General features: G+C 44.1%; 1 protein-coding gene across 2 annotated transcripts in view; it reads left to right on the top strand.

The window, feature by feature from the left end:
* LOC144828458 (ubiquitin carboxyl-terminal hydrolase CYLD-like) overlaps window positions 1-20,040 on the top strand; it is a 677,169-nt gene that overhangs the window by 502,295 nt on the left and 154,834 nt on the right. For both annotated transcript variants that reach the window (XM_078686635.1, XM_078686637.1), the window contains one exon: window positions 6,645-6,736. In XM_078686635.1, coding sequence (XP_078542761.1) covers window positions 6,645-6,736 — 92 coding nt within the window. The remainder of the gene's footprint in view (window positions 1-6,644; window positions 6,737-20,040) is intronic.

Below are 20,040 nucleotides of genomic sequence, written 5' to 3'. Positions count from 1 at the left end.
CACATACGCACATCTTCAAAACATTTTCTCTAAGCACTTGAAAGAGATCCAGCTCTCTCCTGCCTAACGTAATGGCTAGGGACCTGATGATAACATGCTCTGCACAAAACATAACTACATGGCGCTATTTACAAGCCATATTTACAAGAAACTCAACAAGTCACAAAAATGACACGCTATTCACAAGGCATATTTACAAGGAGCTATACTTAAGAACATTCAACAAACTACTCACAAGTCTTAATCACAAGTCGCTATTTACAAGGAACTACAAGCCACTCACAAAGCGTTACACACATGGATGTAACAAACTATTCACAAGTCTTAAGCACAAATTCACAAATAAACCAACTAGTTACTCACAAGGCACTTTCGCAGTCTAGAAGGGACTTGTCTAGATACAAGGAAATGAACTCTTCAGATGTTGTTGGCTTTAATTCTACATACTCTAAAGGGTACAGGTGGTGCGGGCACATGGGCAGGTGCATGAGTATAAGCTGGGGCTGCATCATCCAAATAGGAAGAAAGAAAAATCTCTGCTGCGGTCTTGTGACGTAATTTAGTCGGAACCAATGGAAGGGGCAGATTCTTTGGTACTTCTGGGGTCGCCTTGGGCAGGCCCTCGGCCCGAACTGGATACATGCCATTATTAAGCGTACTTAATTGTCGGTCTACTTGTTCTGTTCGAACTCGTATACCTTCCTTGACTAATTCGTTTTCTCGAGTCTTTTCTGAATCTTCTCTATGTTTCTCTGCTTTTCTGAATTCTTTTTCTGTGCGTCTATGTGATTCTTTACGCCATAATTCTATGGCGTCTTTCTGTGACTGTCGGGCTTTCTTTTTCAATAATGCTTCCTCTACTCTCATGATGCACTCGGCATCCCATGTTCCTGAAACAGGCCATTTATATTTCTCCTCTAAGTGTTTGGTATAATCGACCCACAAGTCTAAGTACAGTATGGCATCTAAGCCATGCTTGTGGTACATAAAGTGCCCTGGAGTGTCCCTAGGTGGAACAGGTACTGCTTCTTCTAGAATCCCCTTTCTAGTTCCTAACCGTCGTAACTTACTGAACAGCGGCATTTTTGAACCTTGATACTTGATACTTATTCGAACTCGAACACCATAAATACAATATACACAGTAATGTAGATCAAACAATCACTCATACCACGACATTAAAACCACATATTAACTAGTAACATTTACTGGATGTACTGCTAAACAGCACAGATACACTGCTAAACAGTGCAGACCGGGTCTATGTACCCAAACCCGTCTCGACCGGGGCAAACTAATGCACCCGTCTAGATGCGTCCCCAGCAAAGGTACTCACCGGGAAGCACGGAACAGAAGGCCTCGGAAAACTCGACACCGGACTGGACTCGACTCGACTCGTGACGTAGGTACTTCGGAACTGGTGGGCCTCAAGACACCTCGGACCTTGCACTCTCGGCTGGACTCGGGTCGGGATCCTCCGCACTCCTCACCGCCTCGTCTGGGTATCAATCGCAGTCTGTCACCTCCGTTGGCCTGAGGGAGATACAGGAAATCCTGTGGATGCGCATGAGTGTCCGTCCGGCTGTGGCAGGGGACTAGGGCTGCAACGCACCGCCGGCGCGTAAGGTGAGGGAGTGTCCCATCTGGGGTGCCAATTTCTGTGGTAAATTAAATTACCTGATATCTAATTTCTATGTGGTAAAGTTCAATAAAATAGCTCAATCAAAATAAGAGACACAGAGTCCGTGGCGTCTGGGTTTTAAGGGGTTTTATTCCATAAAATGGAATTGGTTCGAACCAGGTAGCATGATCCATCACCACGAGGGTTCAGGAAGGGAATCATGGACATGTACAATGATTTATTAACAGTACGCAGTATATATAATATCATTACAGTGGTGATGGGTTCAGAAGGCGTAACGGCTGAAAGAAACAAGATAAGAAACGTCACATAGAAGAAGAAATATTTCAGCATTTCAGTCATAGAAGTGGGTGGATCCCTAGAAGAATCCTGCAGTGTCAGCAGAAATATATGGCAGAGATGCGCGCGCAGCAGCATGACGTGTGACTGACGTGGAACTGGAGGGTGAAGGGGACTTGACATTTAACGCTAGGATTAGAGACAGAAGTCTGGTGGGTCAGATCAACTTGTTCCTAAATCATATCTGGTATTTTGTGTTTGGAGAACGGTATTATCTAAAGAAAAGGTCTCTCGGGCAGAGGCTATTCTATACTGACTGCTAATGCGTGCATGTGTGTCTACGTGTAATGCGAGGGCTATGGGCCTACCATGGCAACAGGAGCTATGAATTACGTACATGGAGATAGAAAAGCCGGGCCCTTTACTCTGCAGCTGGGGGGATGTTTACCTAAACTACTAGACAGGAATGTATTTTCGAGGAGCGGAGCAGATAACTTGAAGGCTGAATACAGTTTTGGCAGGCAGTCAGGCAGAGCCGGGCACCACTTGCCGCGTAGAGAGTAAGTCAGAGTTCAGGGATGCAGATGCAGGTCCTCGCTGCAGTTTTCAGAGGCAGAAGTTAGGAAAAAAGGCTCGATGGCAGAAATCAGGGCCTTCGCCAGAGCCATGAAAACATGAAAGTGCACCATGTAAAGACGGTGGCACGGCACACTTAGGAACTGAATTATCGATCCATTCATGGCGGATTAGAAAGAGGACATGTTAACGTTGGACGCAAATGTATTTGCGTCTTCATAGCGGGTTATGGAGGGAACTTACATGCGCTTTAGGCACATACATGGAGCCGTTGGGGTACGTAGTAGGGGACACAATTGAGCATAAAAATTCATATTACCTCAGCCTCATCAGGCAATACACCTCTAAACCCCCCATAACACAATTTATGGCCTCCAAAGACCTGTGTGACAACTTTGCCAAATTCTTCATTGACAAAATTGCCAAGATTTAACATACAAAGCAGTCCTCACGACAGTAAAGAATTCACTGAATTAGATGTTGTCACCCCCAAGCACACTCCTAACTTATGGAAATCCTTCAACCCCATCTCTGAAACAGAGGTCATCAAATTGATCTCCAACACCAAACCCTCAGCTCATATCATGGATCCCTTACCAACCCAACTGGCAAAGAAACTTAAATTATGCCTTGCCCCGCACTGGACTAAGGTTATAAACAGATCCTTGAGTACTGGAGTCATGCCTGACTGTCTCAAAATCGGCCAAGTCACTCCTCTACTGAAAAAAACTGGCTCTGACACAAACGATCTGAACAATTTCAGACCAGTCTCCAATCTCCCTCTCCTTGCAAAAATTATGGAAAAATGTGTTCTCTCCAGCTCACTCAACACCTAGACAGCACCAAACTTCTCGATCCTCATCAATCGGGGTTCAGGAAAGGCTATAGCACTTCAAGAAAGAGTAGGAGCAGACGAGGTGGCCTTACAGTGGTTCACCTCTTTCCTACAGAACCGCACACAGAGTATAAAAATCTAGAACTTTTCGTCTGACCCACCCCCCACGGGTAGTGGTGTCCCCCAAGGATCTGTACTCTCCCCACACCTTTTTAACATCTATATGGAGCCTCTCACCTCCATACTGAAAAAACCCAACATTCCCTTCCACCTCTATGCTGACGATACACAAATCTATTTGGAAACCTCCTCCTTCGAAGACATCAAAAGACTGAACGACACTCTACGTGAAGTCCAACACTGGCTCTCTCGCAACTATTTAAAGCTAAATCAGGGCAAAACGGAGATCCTCCTCATCTCTAACAAAGAGAAGAACCCTCAAATCACTGAATGGATAAAAGCCATCGAGGCTCTCAACCACAACCTCACCCTAGCTGAGTCTGCAAAATTGCTGGGAATTACTCTGGACCCCAAACTAGATATGAACAAACACATCAAAAACAAAGAGCGCCTTCCTCAACCTTACACTACTCAAAAAAATAAAACCATTCATCCCTACGAGTGACCTCAAACAAGCTACACAATCCCTGGTACTGTCCAGACTGGACTACGGAATTGCAACCCTCACAGGAGCAGCAAAATCTCATCTTGCTCCACTCACTTCAACTTTGAACGCAGCAGCCAGAATGGTCACCGGAGTAAACAAATACGATCACATCTCGCCTGCACTAAGAGAGCTAAAATGGTTTCCTGTTGAAATGCGTGCCAATTTCAGAACCGCCTGCCTCACGCACAAAGTGCTACACACAGGTAAACCCGCCTACCTAGCTGCTAAACTTCAGAAGGATGGTCAGTCAAGAACCCTAAGGAGCTCAAACAATCTACTCCTTATCCCACCGAAATCTCGCAGACATAAAACCGCATCTCAATCCTTTGCGGGAAATGCGCCGAAAATATTGAACTCCATTCCAGTCCATATCAGGATTAACCCCTCCTACTTAAAATTCAAAAGGCAGCTCAAGGACCTCCTCCTCAACCGATCTCACCCAAATGGACAGCTATAAACCATAGAAGCACATGGACACTCGGTCAGCAATTGACCTCCTCCTCCCCTTCTCTTCCCCCCGTCCGTCCCCCCCCTTCTCGCCCTCACCGGTCGATCCCTTCCAGGAGTCTCACTGGATCCTCAACGACCACTGAAGCAAGGCATCATTTGTTCCCGGTACATTCTACTGTCATAACGGTCATATGCTCCCTGTACATTGTACTGAAATAACTTACTTTACGTGTAACATTTTGCTATCCACGTCGATATTATGTGCTGCTTCCCGGAACTTTGTATATAACAATTGGCTTAATGTATCCTATGAGTGATTCATGCTGTAAAGCGCTCTGATACCTTCGGGTCTGGCTAGCGCTATATAAAACTCCTAAAATAAAATCGAAACCCAGTTCTTCGGTGTAACCAATCCTCAATAAAATGAAGGAATGGCTCGATGCACATCAGAAACAGATACATATATAGCCTCAAACTGCTCGCATCTGAACCAAGACTGTGGTTTTGGAGTCCCCTCCATCAAAACTTCAACTCTCCATTGGAGAAACAATAGATTTGGTGATTTGGCTCCCTCAAAGGGAGAAAGAAAGACAAAGCTACCAGTCCCTTGCACCCTCTTCCACCTACTTCACCACCACTAACACCCTTTATTCTCCCACCCCCACCTCTTTCTCAGGGTGATCCCCTAGATATCACTCCGAAGGGGGCCCCACATTCCTTTTTTATGAGGCACCAAATATCCCAGATCCTTGGCCAGATCCCTGTCCCCAAGGGGACAGGGATCGAGACCTGTACCTTCCCAAACCATCACCTCCTGATAACACCACCTCATAGCTCATCAGCAGGGCTGCAGTGTACCACCAGGTCATGCTACATGAAGATACTTTACTTCACTTAGGTGCGTCAGCGATCTCTAGGCACTAACCTTAGAAGGAACTTTCTTCCAACTACACAGGGATAGGGTGGTCCTTTACACCTACACAAAATTCCTTCCAAAAGTGGTTTCCCTTTCCACCTTAAACAATCAGTTGAGTTGCCTGTTGTCTTACCTCACCCAGACCCGGTTATGGAAAGGGCTCTTCATACACTAGACATTAAAAGATCTTTAATGTATTGCATAGCAGAACCAAAGATTTCCTTACAACCAAAGAACTCTCTGTTGCTTTTTCGTCCGCTCACAACGGGAAGCCCATATCCAAATTAGGCATTTCTAGATGGATGATTAAATGCATTCATACATGTTACGTCAAAACTAAAAGGACTTTACCTACACCCCCTAGAGCACACACTGCTCGTAAAATAGGGACTTCCATGGCTTGCCTGGGCAATATCCCAATAGCCGACCTATGTAAGACAGCTACATGCCACACAATTTCACTAAGCATTTTTGTGTGGATGTTCTAGCACGCCGATAAACTAATATAGGTTCAGGCAGTGCTACTTACACATTTCCAAACAACTGCAAATCCCACAGGTTAGCCACCGCTTTTGGAGGGTACTGCTTTATAGTCTATGCAAAGCATGTGAATCTACAACCACATGTGCCTCGAAAGGTTTAGGTTACTGTCCCTGTAGGCATCTGTTATTGGCATGTTGTGCTGTAGATTCACATGCACCCACCTTCCTCCCCGGACACCTGTAGCCATTGCAGTTCCTTTTACTTTTTCATATGCATGGACATCTCTTTACTAATACTTACACTACATTCTGACCCGCATAAGGGAACAGAATCTAACAATCCCCATGCGCATTATCACCAAGAGGAGGAGTCACTTTACCTCGTGATTCGAAAGACTTTTCCGAAGAAAACCAATTTGCACACATCCATATCCAAAACTAGATGGCAGGAGTATGCGAAGCATGTGAATCTACAGCACCAAGAACAAGTGCTTACAGGGTAAGTAACATAATCCTTACTCTCTGGTGAAGTCGGATGTTTTTGAGAGTGAGCCCAATATAAAAATGTGCTAAACAATGTTTGAAGTATGATGCAGATTTACTAAGACAGTCACACAGAGATATGTCACTGAGTTTAGCATATTTCGAGGTTGAATGTGGTTTGAAATGCTGACCCTCTTCAAATGAAGCAGAGTTGAGAGATTTATGTTGTCTAAAGCAATATTGTTTTGGATTTTGTCTTATTACTTCTGTTGAGATAGTGCCACAAAATTAATTGATATATCTCTTGCTCCTAGGAATGGATTTGTCGCTGCTAAAAGTGTGATGAAGCTAAGACGTCAGTTGACGCAAGAGAGCCATTGTCCGAGCTTCGCAACATCTGAGAAGGGTAAATTACATATTCTAGGATAGACTTGGACAGTACATGAAGTTCTTGTGTAGAGTCAATGTCCACATTCTCCTTATTCAACGCTTCCTATGAGGAACATTTCATCCCGTCCTCCATAACCATCTTATCCTATATTAGCCATGTTTAGAAAATCTTTTCATGCTGGAAGGTAGATGATTCTCACCCTTTACTGTAAATCCTTCAACCTAGTACCATTTCACCCAAATTCAATTTATCAGTGTATGTTTATTTTTGTTTTATTCGTATGCTCTCTTAAGTTTTCTTTATTGAAAATAACACTACAAAATAAACATATGTTTCTGTCATGCTTAACTTGCTGGTCTTTCAGTAAGTAGTATGCAGGAAACTCACTCTAGGAAAATGCCACTAACTCTTTACACATGTTCTGCACTTAATGTGTGAGAAGAAATTAAGTGCAATATTTTATTTGGTAGGCTGGTAGAGTATCATGCTTCATGTCAGACATGTTAGCATATAAAGCACCACTCTCAACAAAGTTACAGTTAAATGCAAAACACTTTGTTGCTGTAACGTGAATTTAATAAAAAGGCGTTTAAGAACGTTCCTATGTAATCATATACGGTCTATGCTGAAAGTAAGAAAGAACTTGATTAAAAAATGCACATATCAAAATTATTGTATTCTTATTTATAGGAATTGAATTGTATAGATTATTCTGTTTAAAACTTGAGGTAATTTCGAGTGCCAGGTGAAACATTGCGATCATAACTATGAATTTGGTGGAATTACAAGTTTGACAGTGCGCCCAAAATAAAGGAAGTTCAACATTTTATATATCTTCTTTATCTATGCTTCAATATCTCATTATTCCATATCCATAAAAAAAATCAATTTTACAGCCACAGTCAATGCGTTTTGTTCAAACATCTTCAGGTGTTTTCTCATTTTACTTAATGGCCAAGCCCACGAACATTCCATGGGACAACATTAAACATATTGGATACATGAGAAGAGGAGTACAGAAATATGGGTGACAAGCTGCACCACGACAGGAACAAAAACGCTGAAAAAGTTTGATGTCCGAACAAAATGCGTTTGCTGTGACTGTAAAAATATATATTTTTTAATGGATATGGAATAATTAAATATTGAAGAAAAAATAAAGTTATAAGAAATGTGGAACTTTGGACTTACTTTCTTTCAGGTACACCGTCAAACTTATAATTCTACATTGATCTGCTTTGCAGTAGTATCACTCATGGGCCGATACTAAGGATTGTGTGTACCGAACTTACAGTTGGGGAGCGTTGTGGTAGTTGCGACCTAATTTGCCTGACTTCTGGACTTGGGGCCAGATGCATCAAAGGGTTTTCCCCATTCTGTGTCTATGGGAAAATATGTTCATACATTTGGCCTTGGACTTTTATGAATTTAGTATTTCAGGTAAAATCTCTAAAATTGCAAATTCATTTTTGTAAATGGAGAAATCCGAATAAATATGTATCTGCCTAGTATACTGGGAGTTTTAAAGTAGCAGACATGTTAAGCATTCATACAGTGACTGGAGGGAAGAAGAGAACCTTGAGAAGGAGTTCTTGAACCTACATTTATGTTGTTGTCTATTGTGCTCTTTCAGTTTATGGGACAATTGTTGTCTCTCTCTGACTCAGTAAGTCACTGCCCTCGGAGTCTGAATGTGAGTGGAGTATTATGTAGAACTGCCCAAATCCACATTTTTACTGTGATAATGGGTATAAATATGTAATTATGATAGGTCTGGTTCTTTCATAGGAGATGACCATTGTAATGTGAATCCTCTTTCTTCCATCAGATATGGAGTTGCAAATAGCTGGAGTGTCCGCTTGGAGTATTAAACTCCCCAATCACTAGCATCTCATGTGGAGTACCTCCAGTGATGGCAAGCAGTAATGCTATTTAACCATAACACGTGCCTACTCACTGGCATCCACAAGATTATGTGAATGGTCTTCAGATCCATCTCAAACTAGAATGCTGTTATATGAACTTTATGAACATGTCTTACTGGCTGTCACTGGCCCATGAAAGGACGCAGAAAACTGACCCTGTGTGAACAGTAAAAAACAAAACAAAAAAGTGCACTTTGGCCTTATCAGCTCATCGGTCCTCCCTATTATATATCCTGGACTTCTGGGCTCTGTCCCACTTCCAGTCCAAAAGAAAGCCTACAAACTTACAACCTGGGTATGCTGTTTGATTGTGAGTTCTCATTCAGCAACCACATAAATGCTGTATCCATATCAGAATTCCGTCGCTTACGTTTCCCTAAAATAGTTATGCCACTTCTCCAGCCTTCTCTATGATTGCCCTATGACTTGCTGTGATCATGTCTCACATGAACGAAGCCAGCCATGTCACGTAAGGCACGTTGAATCTGTCTTTTTCTGCATAAATACCCAGTTGGATCTGCGCCCTATCTGCGGAAGATTAAAAAAACATTTGAGATCCGGACATTATTTTTGTAAGTTCATATATTGCTAGGAGGAAATTCTCTGGCCACTTTCAAGAAACCAGAGAATGTCCAGCACAAATTAGGGGACCACACGTGTATTTGAGAAAAGTGTTGTTTAGTACTTATGACCAAAGAAATCTCTGAACACTTTTCCACTAGCACCTCTCATTACTAAAGTAATACACGGGCAAAAATTATAGATTCCTCTATTGAAGTCTCACAAATGCGTATATCCCACTGGTCTCTTACTTTTGAAAGTTTTTAATGTGGGATTATTAACAATAATCCTGGATAGATGATGTAGCCCTTCAACTATAACAGTCAACCTCGAAGCTGGGGAACCGGGTTTGAGTCTCAGCAACGACGCTAAGCATCCTGTGATTCTGGGCAAATCACTTAATCTCACCGTGCCTAACAAAATGAATGTCTCCTTGTGTAACAAAACTTGTGCTCATGTAAAGCAAACTGACAACAAGCTCTGGTAGTCAGTTGGACTAGTCAGCTGGACAGACTCCCCCACACTATGTTTGAATCTTCCTCATGCATGCATGGACATTCTTAGCAAGGGAAGGTGGCACTCTTTCAAATAATAGATGTTCAAATGAATAAAAGGGTTTGTAGCAGATTCCTACACAGTGTAAGGCACCTCGCTTTTGTAAGGGGGAGACTGTCTTACTGTACTGTTTTTGAGAATTCACTTTTTAGACATAATTCTAAACCCATATATCAAATGGATATTTTCCCCCTCCGATTCTTTACCTTCATCCCTTCACAGGTGCCAGACTAGATCCTGAAAAAAAAATTCAGCAGTCCAGAGGCAGGACCAGATGAGTTGTGTGGTTCCACCATAAGTGACACACAGCTTGATATAAGGCACCATGTGCTCTTGTGACAGCACTTACTTTTTCTCTGTCAAATCAAAGATGATGGATCCTGAGCCACTGAGAAATTGTCTCAAAATGTTTGGGCTTCAGGTCCTGTGGCCTTTGCTGCAGGCGCATGTCTGTGATTGATAGCACACTGATTGCTTGTGGTGCCTGAGGAAATCACGCCACTCTGAGCCTGCAACTGAAGGCAATACGCTAAAGAGAGGCAAACTTGTTCTTGACCTTGTTGAAGACGAAGTCCAGGTTGTCATCCAGGTCAACATCAACTGTCACTGTCATTCTTATATCGGACAAGTAAAATATCTATTGAGCTCTCTTCATTCTACCATTGAACCATTCCTTCAAGTATCTTCCCTCCCTGCAGAACCTAAGCTACACAGGCGATGGCCATTTTTTCAGCCATGCCCTCCAGCGTGCTTGCTTCCGCTGCCATAGGACCTGATGTGCTTTTGGCACTCTCTGGTACAATCTCAGCACCAGTGTCAGTGCACTCTGAATCTGCTCCTACTTTGTCCTTGAAGCCGATATTCAAACTGAAATTCTATTCTGAGCCTACAATAGTTGTAAAGTTTATGCTCTGGCGCTGTTATAGTCATTGACGTTGGCTACTTCAGAAATTCCTAGTAAACCAAAAAAGTTGTAATAACTTGTTTTTACTTTTATAATGGAATTCACAATTTTGTATTTGCTGTACAAATGTGAAAACTTGGAATAGTTATGGTGGATGCTGTGGTTCTGAAAATCTGGACCCTATTGTTATCCCAATATCGAGGTCCAATACCCGTGTCACAAAATATCAACGTACCATGACGAATTTAGTGTCCGTGAACCGATAATGATTAGGACATCATTCCTATGTATTTGCGTGACAATCGAGGGTTGCCAACACCCCTAAATCGTAGTTCCCGTCCCAATCCCTTAGACTCCATTTTGTGAACGGCATCCATCTTACTTCTTGCCCTCATGTTAAGTCAATTAAAGGTCGAGCTTGATCCAAAAGGACACGTCCACCTTCCCTGACTTCCCCCTGACCTGTCCAAACTGACTCCATTGCCTTAAGCCAAACCTGTTTGGGCGGCTCCCCGCCCAGTGGCCGAATACGAAACTATCGACACATAACATTCCACAAAACCATTCACCCCATACAGAACATGCTTTCTACAAACATGCACCTGTCCATACTTCTTCTTTATGGCCAATTTTATGACTGGGTGGTACCTGCCTTTATTGGTGTTTCATCGATATCTGATGGAAGTCCCGGATCTTGCTGGGTAATCTGTCACGAACTGGACATCTAAAATGTGGGTTTGCTTACGTGACGCCGCACTTTGTATTATTACAGAAATATGTTTACAGCCGTATCATAAACTCAAGAATTCTTGCTTGAAGCCATTATTTCTGTATAAAAGGAGAAGACTGGTTCTGTAAAAACGAACACGTACAGTCTCCTGAGAATACATGACCCGTGTTTGTCGTGCTTCTAGGACACGTGTTACTTGGTAGCTACCAATAAAAACTTGATCTCTGACGGCGACTAGAAGACTCTTGTTTCTGTGGTCCGGAACAAGGGAGAACTCAGAGGTCTTCGGGTGTTGTCCCCTGGCACCACCGGTTTCCTAAAAACCCGGTACCTCAATTGGCGCCCAACTCGGGGCGATATCAAGCGGCGACGGTCCAAGCCAGATGTTCGTGAGGAGCTTCGTGTGAAAATTCCGGAGGACGGCCAGCCACTTCAGCGACCCCTGTATGTCGACGTGGTTCCGAAGGTCTTTGCTGCGAGGTTCCCCGCGTCCCGATGGCTACGAAGGACTGCTGCCCTGACTATCGCCTTGTTTTGGACCCAGTGATCCTTGGTAGAGCGAAACGATAGACGAGTCTTCTAGCGGCGTCACCGATCTTCAAATACTTCAGTTAAGTATAAGTGGAGCGTCTCCTAGTCCTTAGTTTGTCCTTAGTTTTTGGTATCCTGGAGATACGACTTGATTTGGCACTTGCAAGCCCCAAAGCCAAAGGACTCGTGTTTTCACGAGAAATATCATAATAGATAAATTTTTGAAGTTTGAAGCTAGACTAGTGAGCGAAGATGCCTGGTTTTAGCAGACTTGGAAACTTGTTTTGTCTTGGTTATAATAGGGACTCCCGATTAGAGGATTCGTGTCCGGTTCCTCCAATTGGAACTCCAACGTATGAGCTCTATGTGAAACATGGCGTAGGTCCTATCACATATAATGAAGTGTGGATAAAATACACCCGTAAAGATGGTGTTTTAAAATGGCCCCAATATGGTAGCTTCGACTCAAAAATACTAGATAACCTAGAGATCAAACTGTTCAAAAAGAAAGCCCGACCGGCGATGTTTGACTCTTTCCGCTTATGGCGTAAAGAGGCCAAACAAAAGGCAATTAAACTAGAAAAGAAGAATAAGAGGGAAAGGGGTATTTCGGTAATACAAGCCGCGATAAAATTTAAAGACAACGAAGAGGATCGAATAAGTGAGCAGTTGCACAGGCAACGTAAAATGGCAATAGATAAATGCTATCCTGTTTTACCATCTCTTCAGCAAGAGACAATAAAAGAGCGTGAGAAAGATCCATTAATGGCGCATTTGCTGAGTTCGCCACCACCCTATGCGCAAAATGCCACAGCACCTCCGCAACCTTTAGTTGCACCTCTGGTAGCTGTTATACCAGCTCCTCTACAGCACTCACCAGCTACTCTTCAGCTGGCTTCTATTTCTCTAGTGCAGCCTCCTCAAGGCTCACCAGTCACATCTATTTCTCCTACTGTTCCTTCTACAACTTCGCCTAGCGCACCTTCTATTTCTTCCGATACTAGTTCTGCGAACGCTTCTGTTTCTGCTTTGCGTGACTCTGTTCTGACACCAGTTATTCCTCCACTTTCACCTTCCGTCTGGCATAAAACGGCCAGCATTATTACTAACATTCCTTCACCACTTTTTCGGTCGCCTAAAACGACCCCTAATACGGGACTAAGACAGTTACGAAGCCAAATGCCTGATTATCGAGAGAGGGAATGCCTGAATAAGTTAGCACGGAATTGGGCTCTGGATACAGCCAGATATGATGTAGAGTCCGTCATGAACGTTTTCCGTCAATGGGATGAACCGACGCAAAGATATGTTTTTGAACAGATGTGTGTTTTTCTGTGGGAGGATTTGGAAGATAATGGTCAAGAGAGCAACTGTAGAAACTTGTGTAGTATACGATTTAAATTCGGGGAAGGCATGATTGTAGGTCCCGATGTCGACAAAGCAGTTGAGGTATTATTATCATATCGAAGCACAGGTGGTAACTCTGGGTCATCGTCTGAATCTGGTACGTCTAGTAGGAAAAGAGCGAAACAGTACCTCATGAGAGAGGTTCCTCCTGTTTGGAGGGAAGGTGATGCGAATGCTAATCCACCAATTCTGCCCCATTTCCAGCGTGTATGGGTACATGTCCCATGGAAAAGATCGGAAGTATTAGCACTCAAACAGTCACTACCTGACCCTCGTAAGAACCCAACTGGGTATTATAAGGAGTTATCGCAAACTGCAAGCTCATGTATAATGAATTTAGCAGATGTAGACATGTTATTTGGGAACGTTGTTCCACATCCTTTATGGAGCAAGATACGTCATACGGATCACGATCAGGAACTAGGTGACTCATGGGCGAATATTGCGACTACAGATGCTAGACAAGTCGGTGGTTTTAAACCTGAGCCGTTAATAGCTGAACTTCCCGGTAGAATTATAGCGTACATGAAGACAATAATGCCTGAAGTACGCGTAAATTGGGACAAGCTATCAGCATGTAAACAAAAGAAAGATGAGAATGTGTCTGACTTTTTCACGAGGTTTGAGGAAACATTCACCGACCACAGTGGCCAAGATATGGCTACCGAGGGTGGCCAAAGATTGTTTGTGGACAAGTTCGTACATAATTTGCTCCCTGAACTATGTAATAAACTAAAAGACTCTGAGAGTGCTTGGGCTGTCTCTACGTCAGCACAGATTTTAGCTACAGCCCAGTACTATGAGAATAGGCGTAAAGACGAGCTAGACAAGGCAGATAAAAAGACGAAAGATTTGAAAACTAAGGTTCTCCTCCAGCAGGCCTATCCGCCTCGCACGGCTAGTCAGCCCGACTATCAACTGCGACAGCAGTATTCGAGGAACGCGCAAGGTAACGAGTTTTCCCACCAGCGTCCTACATATGGCTCGAATCAATGTGCGTATTGCAAAGAAGAGGGTCATTTTAAGGATAATTGTCCGGCTCTTGCACGACGTTTAAACGGTGGTCAAGGTGTAAGGGGGAGAGGTGTTCAACATGCCCCTAGAGGTAGAGGCCGTGGAAATTTCACTCAGAATACAACTTCTTTTCCGCCTCAGAAGTCCATGAATAGCTTTGACCAACAGAATAATTCAAACAATAAACCAGCTCAGTACTATGCTGACGACTATTACGCTGAACACGAAAATGAGGGTAACGATTGCTAGGACAGCCATGGACAAAGAGAGGGAGTTGTCTCAGTTCCGGTAGATCAGAATGGACCTTATGTCGAGGTAATAGCCTCAGGAGTGTCAGAGCCATTTCTGCTGGATACTGGTGCCACAAAAAGTTCTATCATGCACTCGAAACTTCCTGGCGCACCTTTGTCTGGCGAAATGAATGTCTCAGTAGGTTTCTCTGGCGCCCCTGTTAGAAACCCGATCTCTAGTCCTATGTCTCTTTCTGTTGGCCCATGCGAATTAGAAGCACCCCTCATTTTGACAACAGGTTGTGGTGAAAATTTGCTAGGTTTGGACTTACTAAAAAGGTTATATGCGACCTTGTACTGTTCTCCCTCGGGAGTACAACTTACTTTAGGCAAGAAGGTCATATCTTCGATGTATTTATCAAAGGAAAATATTCCAACTGAATTATTGTCACTTCCTGATATACTCTGGGCTAATGGTTCTAATGATGTAGGTCGTTTGGAGATAACACCATATGTCATAACGTTGAAAGCCGACGTTAAGTTGCCACGTATTCCCCAATACAAAATATCTAGCGAATGCGAAAAAGCATTGTTGAAAATTGTTCATGATTTGATTGATAAAGACGTCACCGAAGAAACGACAGGAAATGTCTGCAACAGTCCGGTTTTGCCCGTTTTAAAATGTACTGATCCTTCACAACCCCCTTTGTATAGGTTCGTGATCGACCTCAGAGAAGTAAACAAGATAGTTATCCCACAGTTTCCAGTCGTCCCCGACATTACTGCTTTATTGACAATGGTTCCAGCTTCAGCAAATTGTTTCTCGGTGATTGACCTGAAGAACGCTTTCTTCAGTATCCCGATTGCCGAGGAGAGTAGAGATATTTTCGGATTTAATTTAGGAGGACGAAGCTTCCGCTTCAAGTGCGCTCGTCAAGGCTACTGCGAAAGTCCATCCATATTCAGTCAGGCCCTGAAAACACAACTAGACACGATTGTTCTACAAAGTGGTTCAACTCTGATTCAGTACGTAGACGATCTGCTGATCGCTGCGGACACTGAAGACATTTGCAAGAAAGCTACGTTATCATTATTGCATCACTTATGTGACATGAAGCACAAAGTCTCCCTTTCCAAACTACAATTTTGCCGACAAAAAGTAACCTACTTAGGTCACGTCTTGTCGAAGGAGGGAAGGAGACTGACACCAGAAAGAATACAGGCAATTGCAGAACTAAGTACCCCAAGGATACAGAGAGAAGTTCGAGCTTTTTTGGATATTACATCGTACTGTAGACAATGGATACCGAATTTCTCACTGCTAGCTAAACCCTTGCTGGCACTACTCCGTAAAGATACGCCCAATCCTATGCCCTGGTCTGAAGATTGTCAGACGAGTTTTCACAAATTGCGTGATGCATTGTGTTCAGCCCCTGTGTTGGGAAACCCCAACTACAGTAAGCCTTTTACATTATATGTCCATGAGAAGGAAGGTTGTGCATTATCAGTCTTAACATAGCATTTTGGGAACAGACAGCGCCCATGCGCGTATTTTTCGGCAACTCTGGATCCTGTGGCTAAGGCACTACCAAGTTGTCTGAGGGCTACCGCCGCAACAGCTGTCTGCATTCGACAATCCGCTGGATTAGTCATGAATAATACTCTGATCGTTATGGTTCCGCACGCAGTAGACATTTTACTAAACAGGACGAAGACACAACACCTTACTAGTGCTCGACTATCCAGTTACGAACTGACGTTGCTAGCAAGCCACATCCACATAAAGAGGTGTGATACACTGAATCCCGCAACGTTATTACCCATTCCGACAGGAACAGACAAGAGTGATAAACATGACTGCTGCTTTAGGACAGAAGAAGAGACAAAAGGGAGAGTAGACTTACAGGACACTCCCCTTCCTGAATGCAATGATACTTTATGGGTTGACGGTTCATGTTTCAAGTTACCGAATGGTGATACGACTGCTGCATATGCTGTAACAACATTACACACCATTGTAGAGACCGCACGTATTTCCCACAACTCTGCACAAGCTGCGGAAATCATTGCACTTACCAGAGCATGCGTGTTAGCAAAAGGAAAGCGAGTGAATGTGTACACGGACAGCCAATACGCCTTTGGCGTGGCTCACAGTTTTGGGAGATTATGGCGTGAACGTGGTTTCCTTACCTCTCATGGTGCAAAGATACAACATGGTCAGCTAGTTCATGAGCTCCTTGAGTCACTGACCATGCCACTACAGGTTGCCATTATGAAATGCAGTGCACACTTGAAAATTCAAGACGATATTGGCCGCGGGAATGCATTTGCAGACGAGGTTGCGAAAGAGACCGCAAGGGACACGATGAGTCGAATGTATGTTGCGGGTCCCGCTGGATGTACTACTGATGTGGGAATGTGTGAGGACACCATTGAAAGCGTAAAATGCATACAAGCTGAGGCAACTGAGAATGAGTTGAATGAATGGAGAAGAAGTAAGGGTAGATTGGATGCGAATGGTTGTTGGGTCGAATTATCGGAACACCAGCGATGGCTACTACCTAATGCATACGTACTTGCAGTAGTAACAATGGCTCACGGCATGGCACACATCAGTTCGAAAGGAATATGTAAGCTATTGGCCCCAGTATGGCAGAATAGCAATATCCCAAAATATGCAGAAAATGTGGTCAGAAACTGTATGATATGCCTAAAACACAATCCCGGTAAAGGAACTCCAACTCCAGCTGGTCACTTTGCGCCTCCTACGTATCCGTTCGAGGTTTTGCAGCTCGATTTCATTCACATGGAAAGGTGCAACAATCTAAAGTATGTGCTCGTTGTTGTTTGCACTTTTTCAAGGTGGGTGGAAGCGTACCCCCTTAAAGACAATACTGCTATGACAACTGCCAAAGCCCTTGTCAAAGAGTTCTTCCCGAGATTCGGTATGCCTAGAATTGTCTGGAGTGATAATGGAAGTGAATTCATAGGACGAGTGATGAAGAGAGTGTGTGAATGTCTAGGCATACACCAGAAATTTCACGCTGCAAATCACCCCCAATCAGCTGGATTAGTAGAGTGCTACAATGGCACTTTGAAACTCAAGCTAGCCAAGATCCAAGCCAGTACAGGTCTTAAATGGCTTGACGCCTTGCCCCTAGCACTCTTGTCAACTAGGATGACCGTCCATTCCAGACTAGGTCTTAGCCCCCACGAGATCGTGTTTGGCCGCCCAGCCAACGTCTGGGGCGTGCCAAGACCAAAGAAACTCCGTGAAATAGAACACCCCGTACTGCTTGATTATTTGTGCGAATTGACAGCTAAATTGCGTGTTTTACACTAACAGGTTCACAGTTCCTCTCCGCCAGCCTCTGACGATCCAGGTCATACAATCAAACCCGGTACGTGGGTATTGGTACGGAATTTCCAGCGCACCAACAACGGACAGCCGAGGTGGACCGGACCATACCTGGTACTTCTTTCCACGAGATCAGCGGTTCGGGTGGACGACAAAAAGAACTGGGTGCATGGGACCCATTGCAAACGGGTCCCTCTGCCCCTTCCATACGACCGGTGGGTCGATAAAGGACTTGCCGACCCTACGACCAAATCCGTACCTCGTTCCATCCTTTTCAGCGATGCACGTTTAAAAGAGACTGGTACCGAAAAGGAGAGTGATCGTATTTTGCAAGGACGTGTGTCACCATCTATGCAATTGGACACTACCGAACCTGAGACATTGTTTAAAGACCACACCATACCTGAGAAGCGACGATACCACCTGAGATCCAGCCCCAGGGACTAATAAAACCTTGATCTAATGTGATATCCCTTTTTCCACCAAGAACTATTTTTATCTTCCAGCTCTCTCGTCCCAGGGAACTAGCTCATTTTTTGATTTTCGAACCGCCATCCGGTTCTGCTGCTAGGGTCGCGGTTGAAGTGTGGGGAGTGCAACCAAGGAAGTTTTAGGTCCACGGTTCTGGTTGGTCCGAGGGAGTCACCCCGGACCGAACGGAGCGCACTCCCTGGCAGAATCAACCTACCACCGCGGGCAGCAAGTAGAGGATGGAGTTTCCAAGGGTAGAGAGACCTGTCAAACTTACGAACTTTGAAAAACAATTGTGTACTATACTGTCCAAGAAAAGATTTTTAATAATATGTGTTCTGATGCTGTGTAGCACTGTGATGCTTTTGATTGGTTATGCTCTATTCGTATTTCAAGTTTCCCTACTCTCAAATGACACTCTGCCGACGCCTTCTCCCACTCTCTCACCACATTCTTTTCACCCTCTACCTGAACACGAGTCTGCCAGAAGGCTCGAATTTGTAAATAACTCTTTCATCCAACTCCTACACCAACACCAGTCTATAATGAACACATCAAACTGTTGGATATGCGGACTCATGCCGCACACGACGGATAAGGGTATCCCATACTTCATCCTGCCATTTAGTTATTATGGTTCTCTGTGGGCTTTTCAGACCATGTTCCTATTCGCCCTAGAACCATACCCGACCCGTTCCACTGAAAGCGATTCCAGTAACAAGGCACTAATAGCAGGGATAAGAAATATGAGTAGAGAGTTCGACACATATCTGACTATCCCCAAAGACGAACTGACGCCATACACTCGTTGGAACGTAACCAAACATGGCGTTTACCTGATCAAGAGTCAGGCAGCAAAGAAATCTCGCCCAGTTTGGATAGTGCCCCACCGAGGTCACCTATGTTTACAAGGTATTGGTAGAGATCCCACTGCACAGTTAGGAAAGAGCATTTGCACAGAAACATATGTGCTCGCCTCCCGAACTTCTCCTATACTCTTAGCAGCCAAAGGCACGTATTTCGTCTGCCACGACCAAGCCTATACATGGTTACCCCCTGACTTCTCAGGCACGTGTTTCATCTCATTTCTGCTGCCTCCTACCTACACGGCCCGAGCAGATTACCATCGGACAAGGACAGCTAGAGGTGTCGTGAGTAAAGACGACACCGCGGGTCAGGAATTCGCTGACTTCACAAAAGGTTTTCTGCCGTTTTGGGGGCCTATGATGAACAGCAGGAATATTCGCCAGTTAGCAAGGATAGTTGAATCCGCCGTGACTACAACGGCCGGAGCACTTGGCAATTTGACAACCGAGCTTCAGTCGGATCGACTTATGACCCTTCAGAACCGAATTGCCCTTGATATCATACTCGCCGATCGTGGTGGTGTGTGTAGAGTCATCCAATCCAGTTGTTGCATATTCATCCCTGATAATGCACCGACAGTATACCAGGCCATCTCTAAACTACATGAAATATCTGGTTCCCTTCACGTTGAGAAAGGGGATTGGTCCTTGCTAGGGTGGTTCTGGGGACTGATCGCTGCCTGGGGATGGAAAACGCTAATATTCATTGGGATGATCTTAACAGTTCTGTTTATGTTCTGCCTATGTGTCCAGTGCGCTCCTGCACT

The sequence above is a fragment of the Lissotriton helveticus genome, chromosome 4_1, assembly GCF_964261635.1.
Source record: "Lissotriton helveticus chromosome 4_1, aLisHel1.1, whole genome shotgun sequence".
NCBI lineage: Eukaryota > Metazoa > Chordata > Amphibia > Caudata > Salamandridae > Lissotriton > Lissotriton helveticus.
This window is presented reverse-complemented; position numbering and strand designations above follow the sequence as displayed.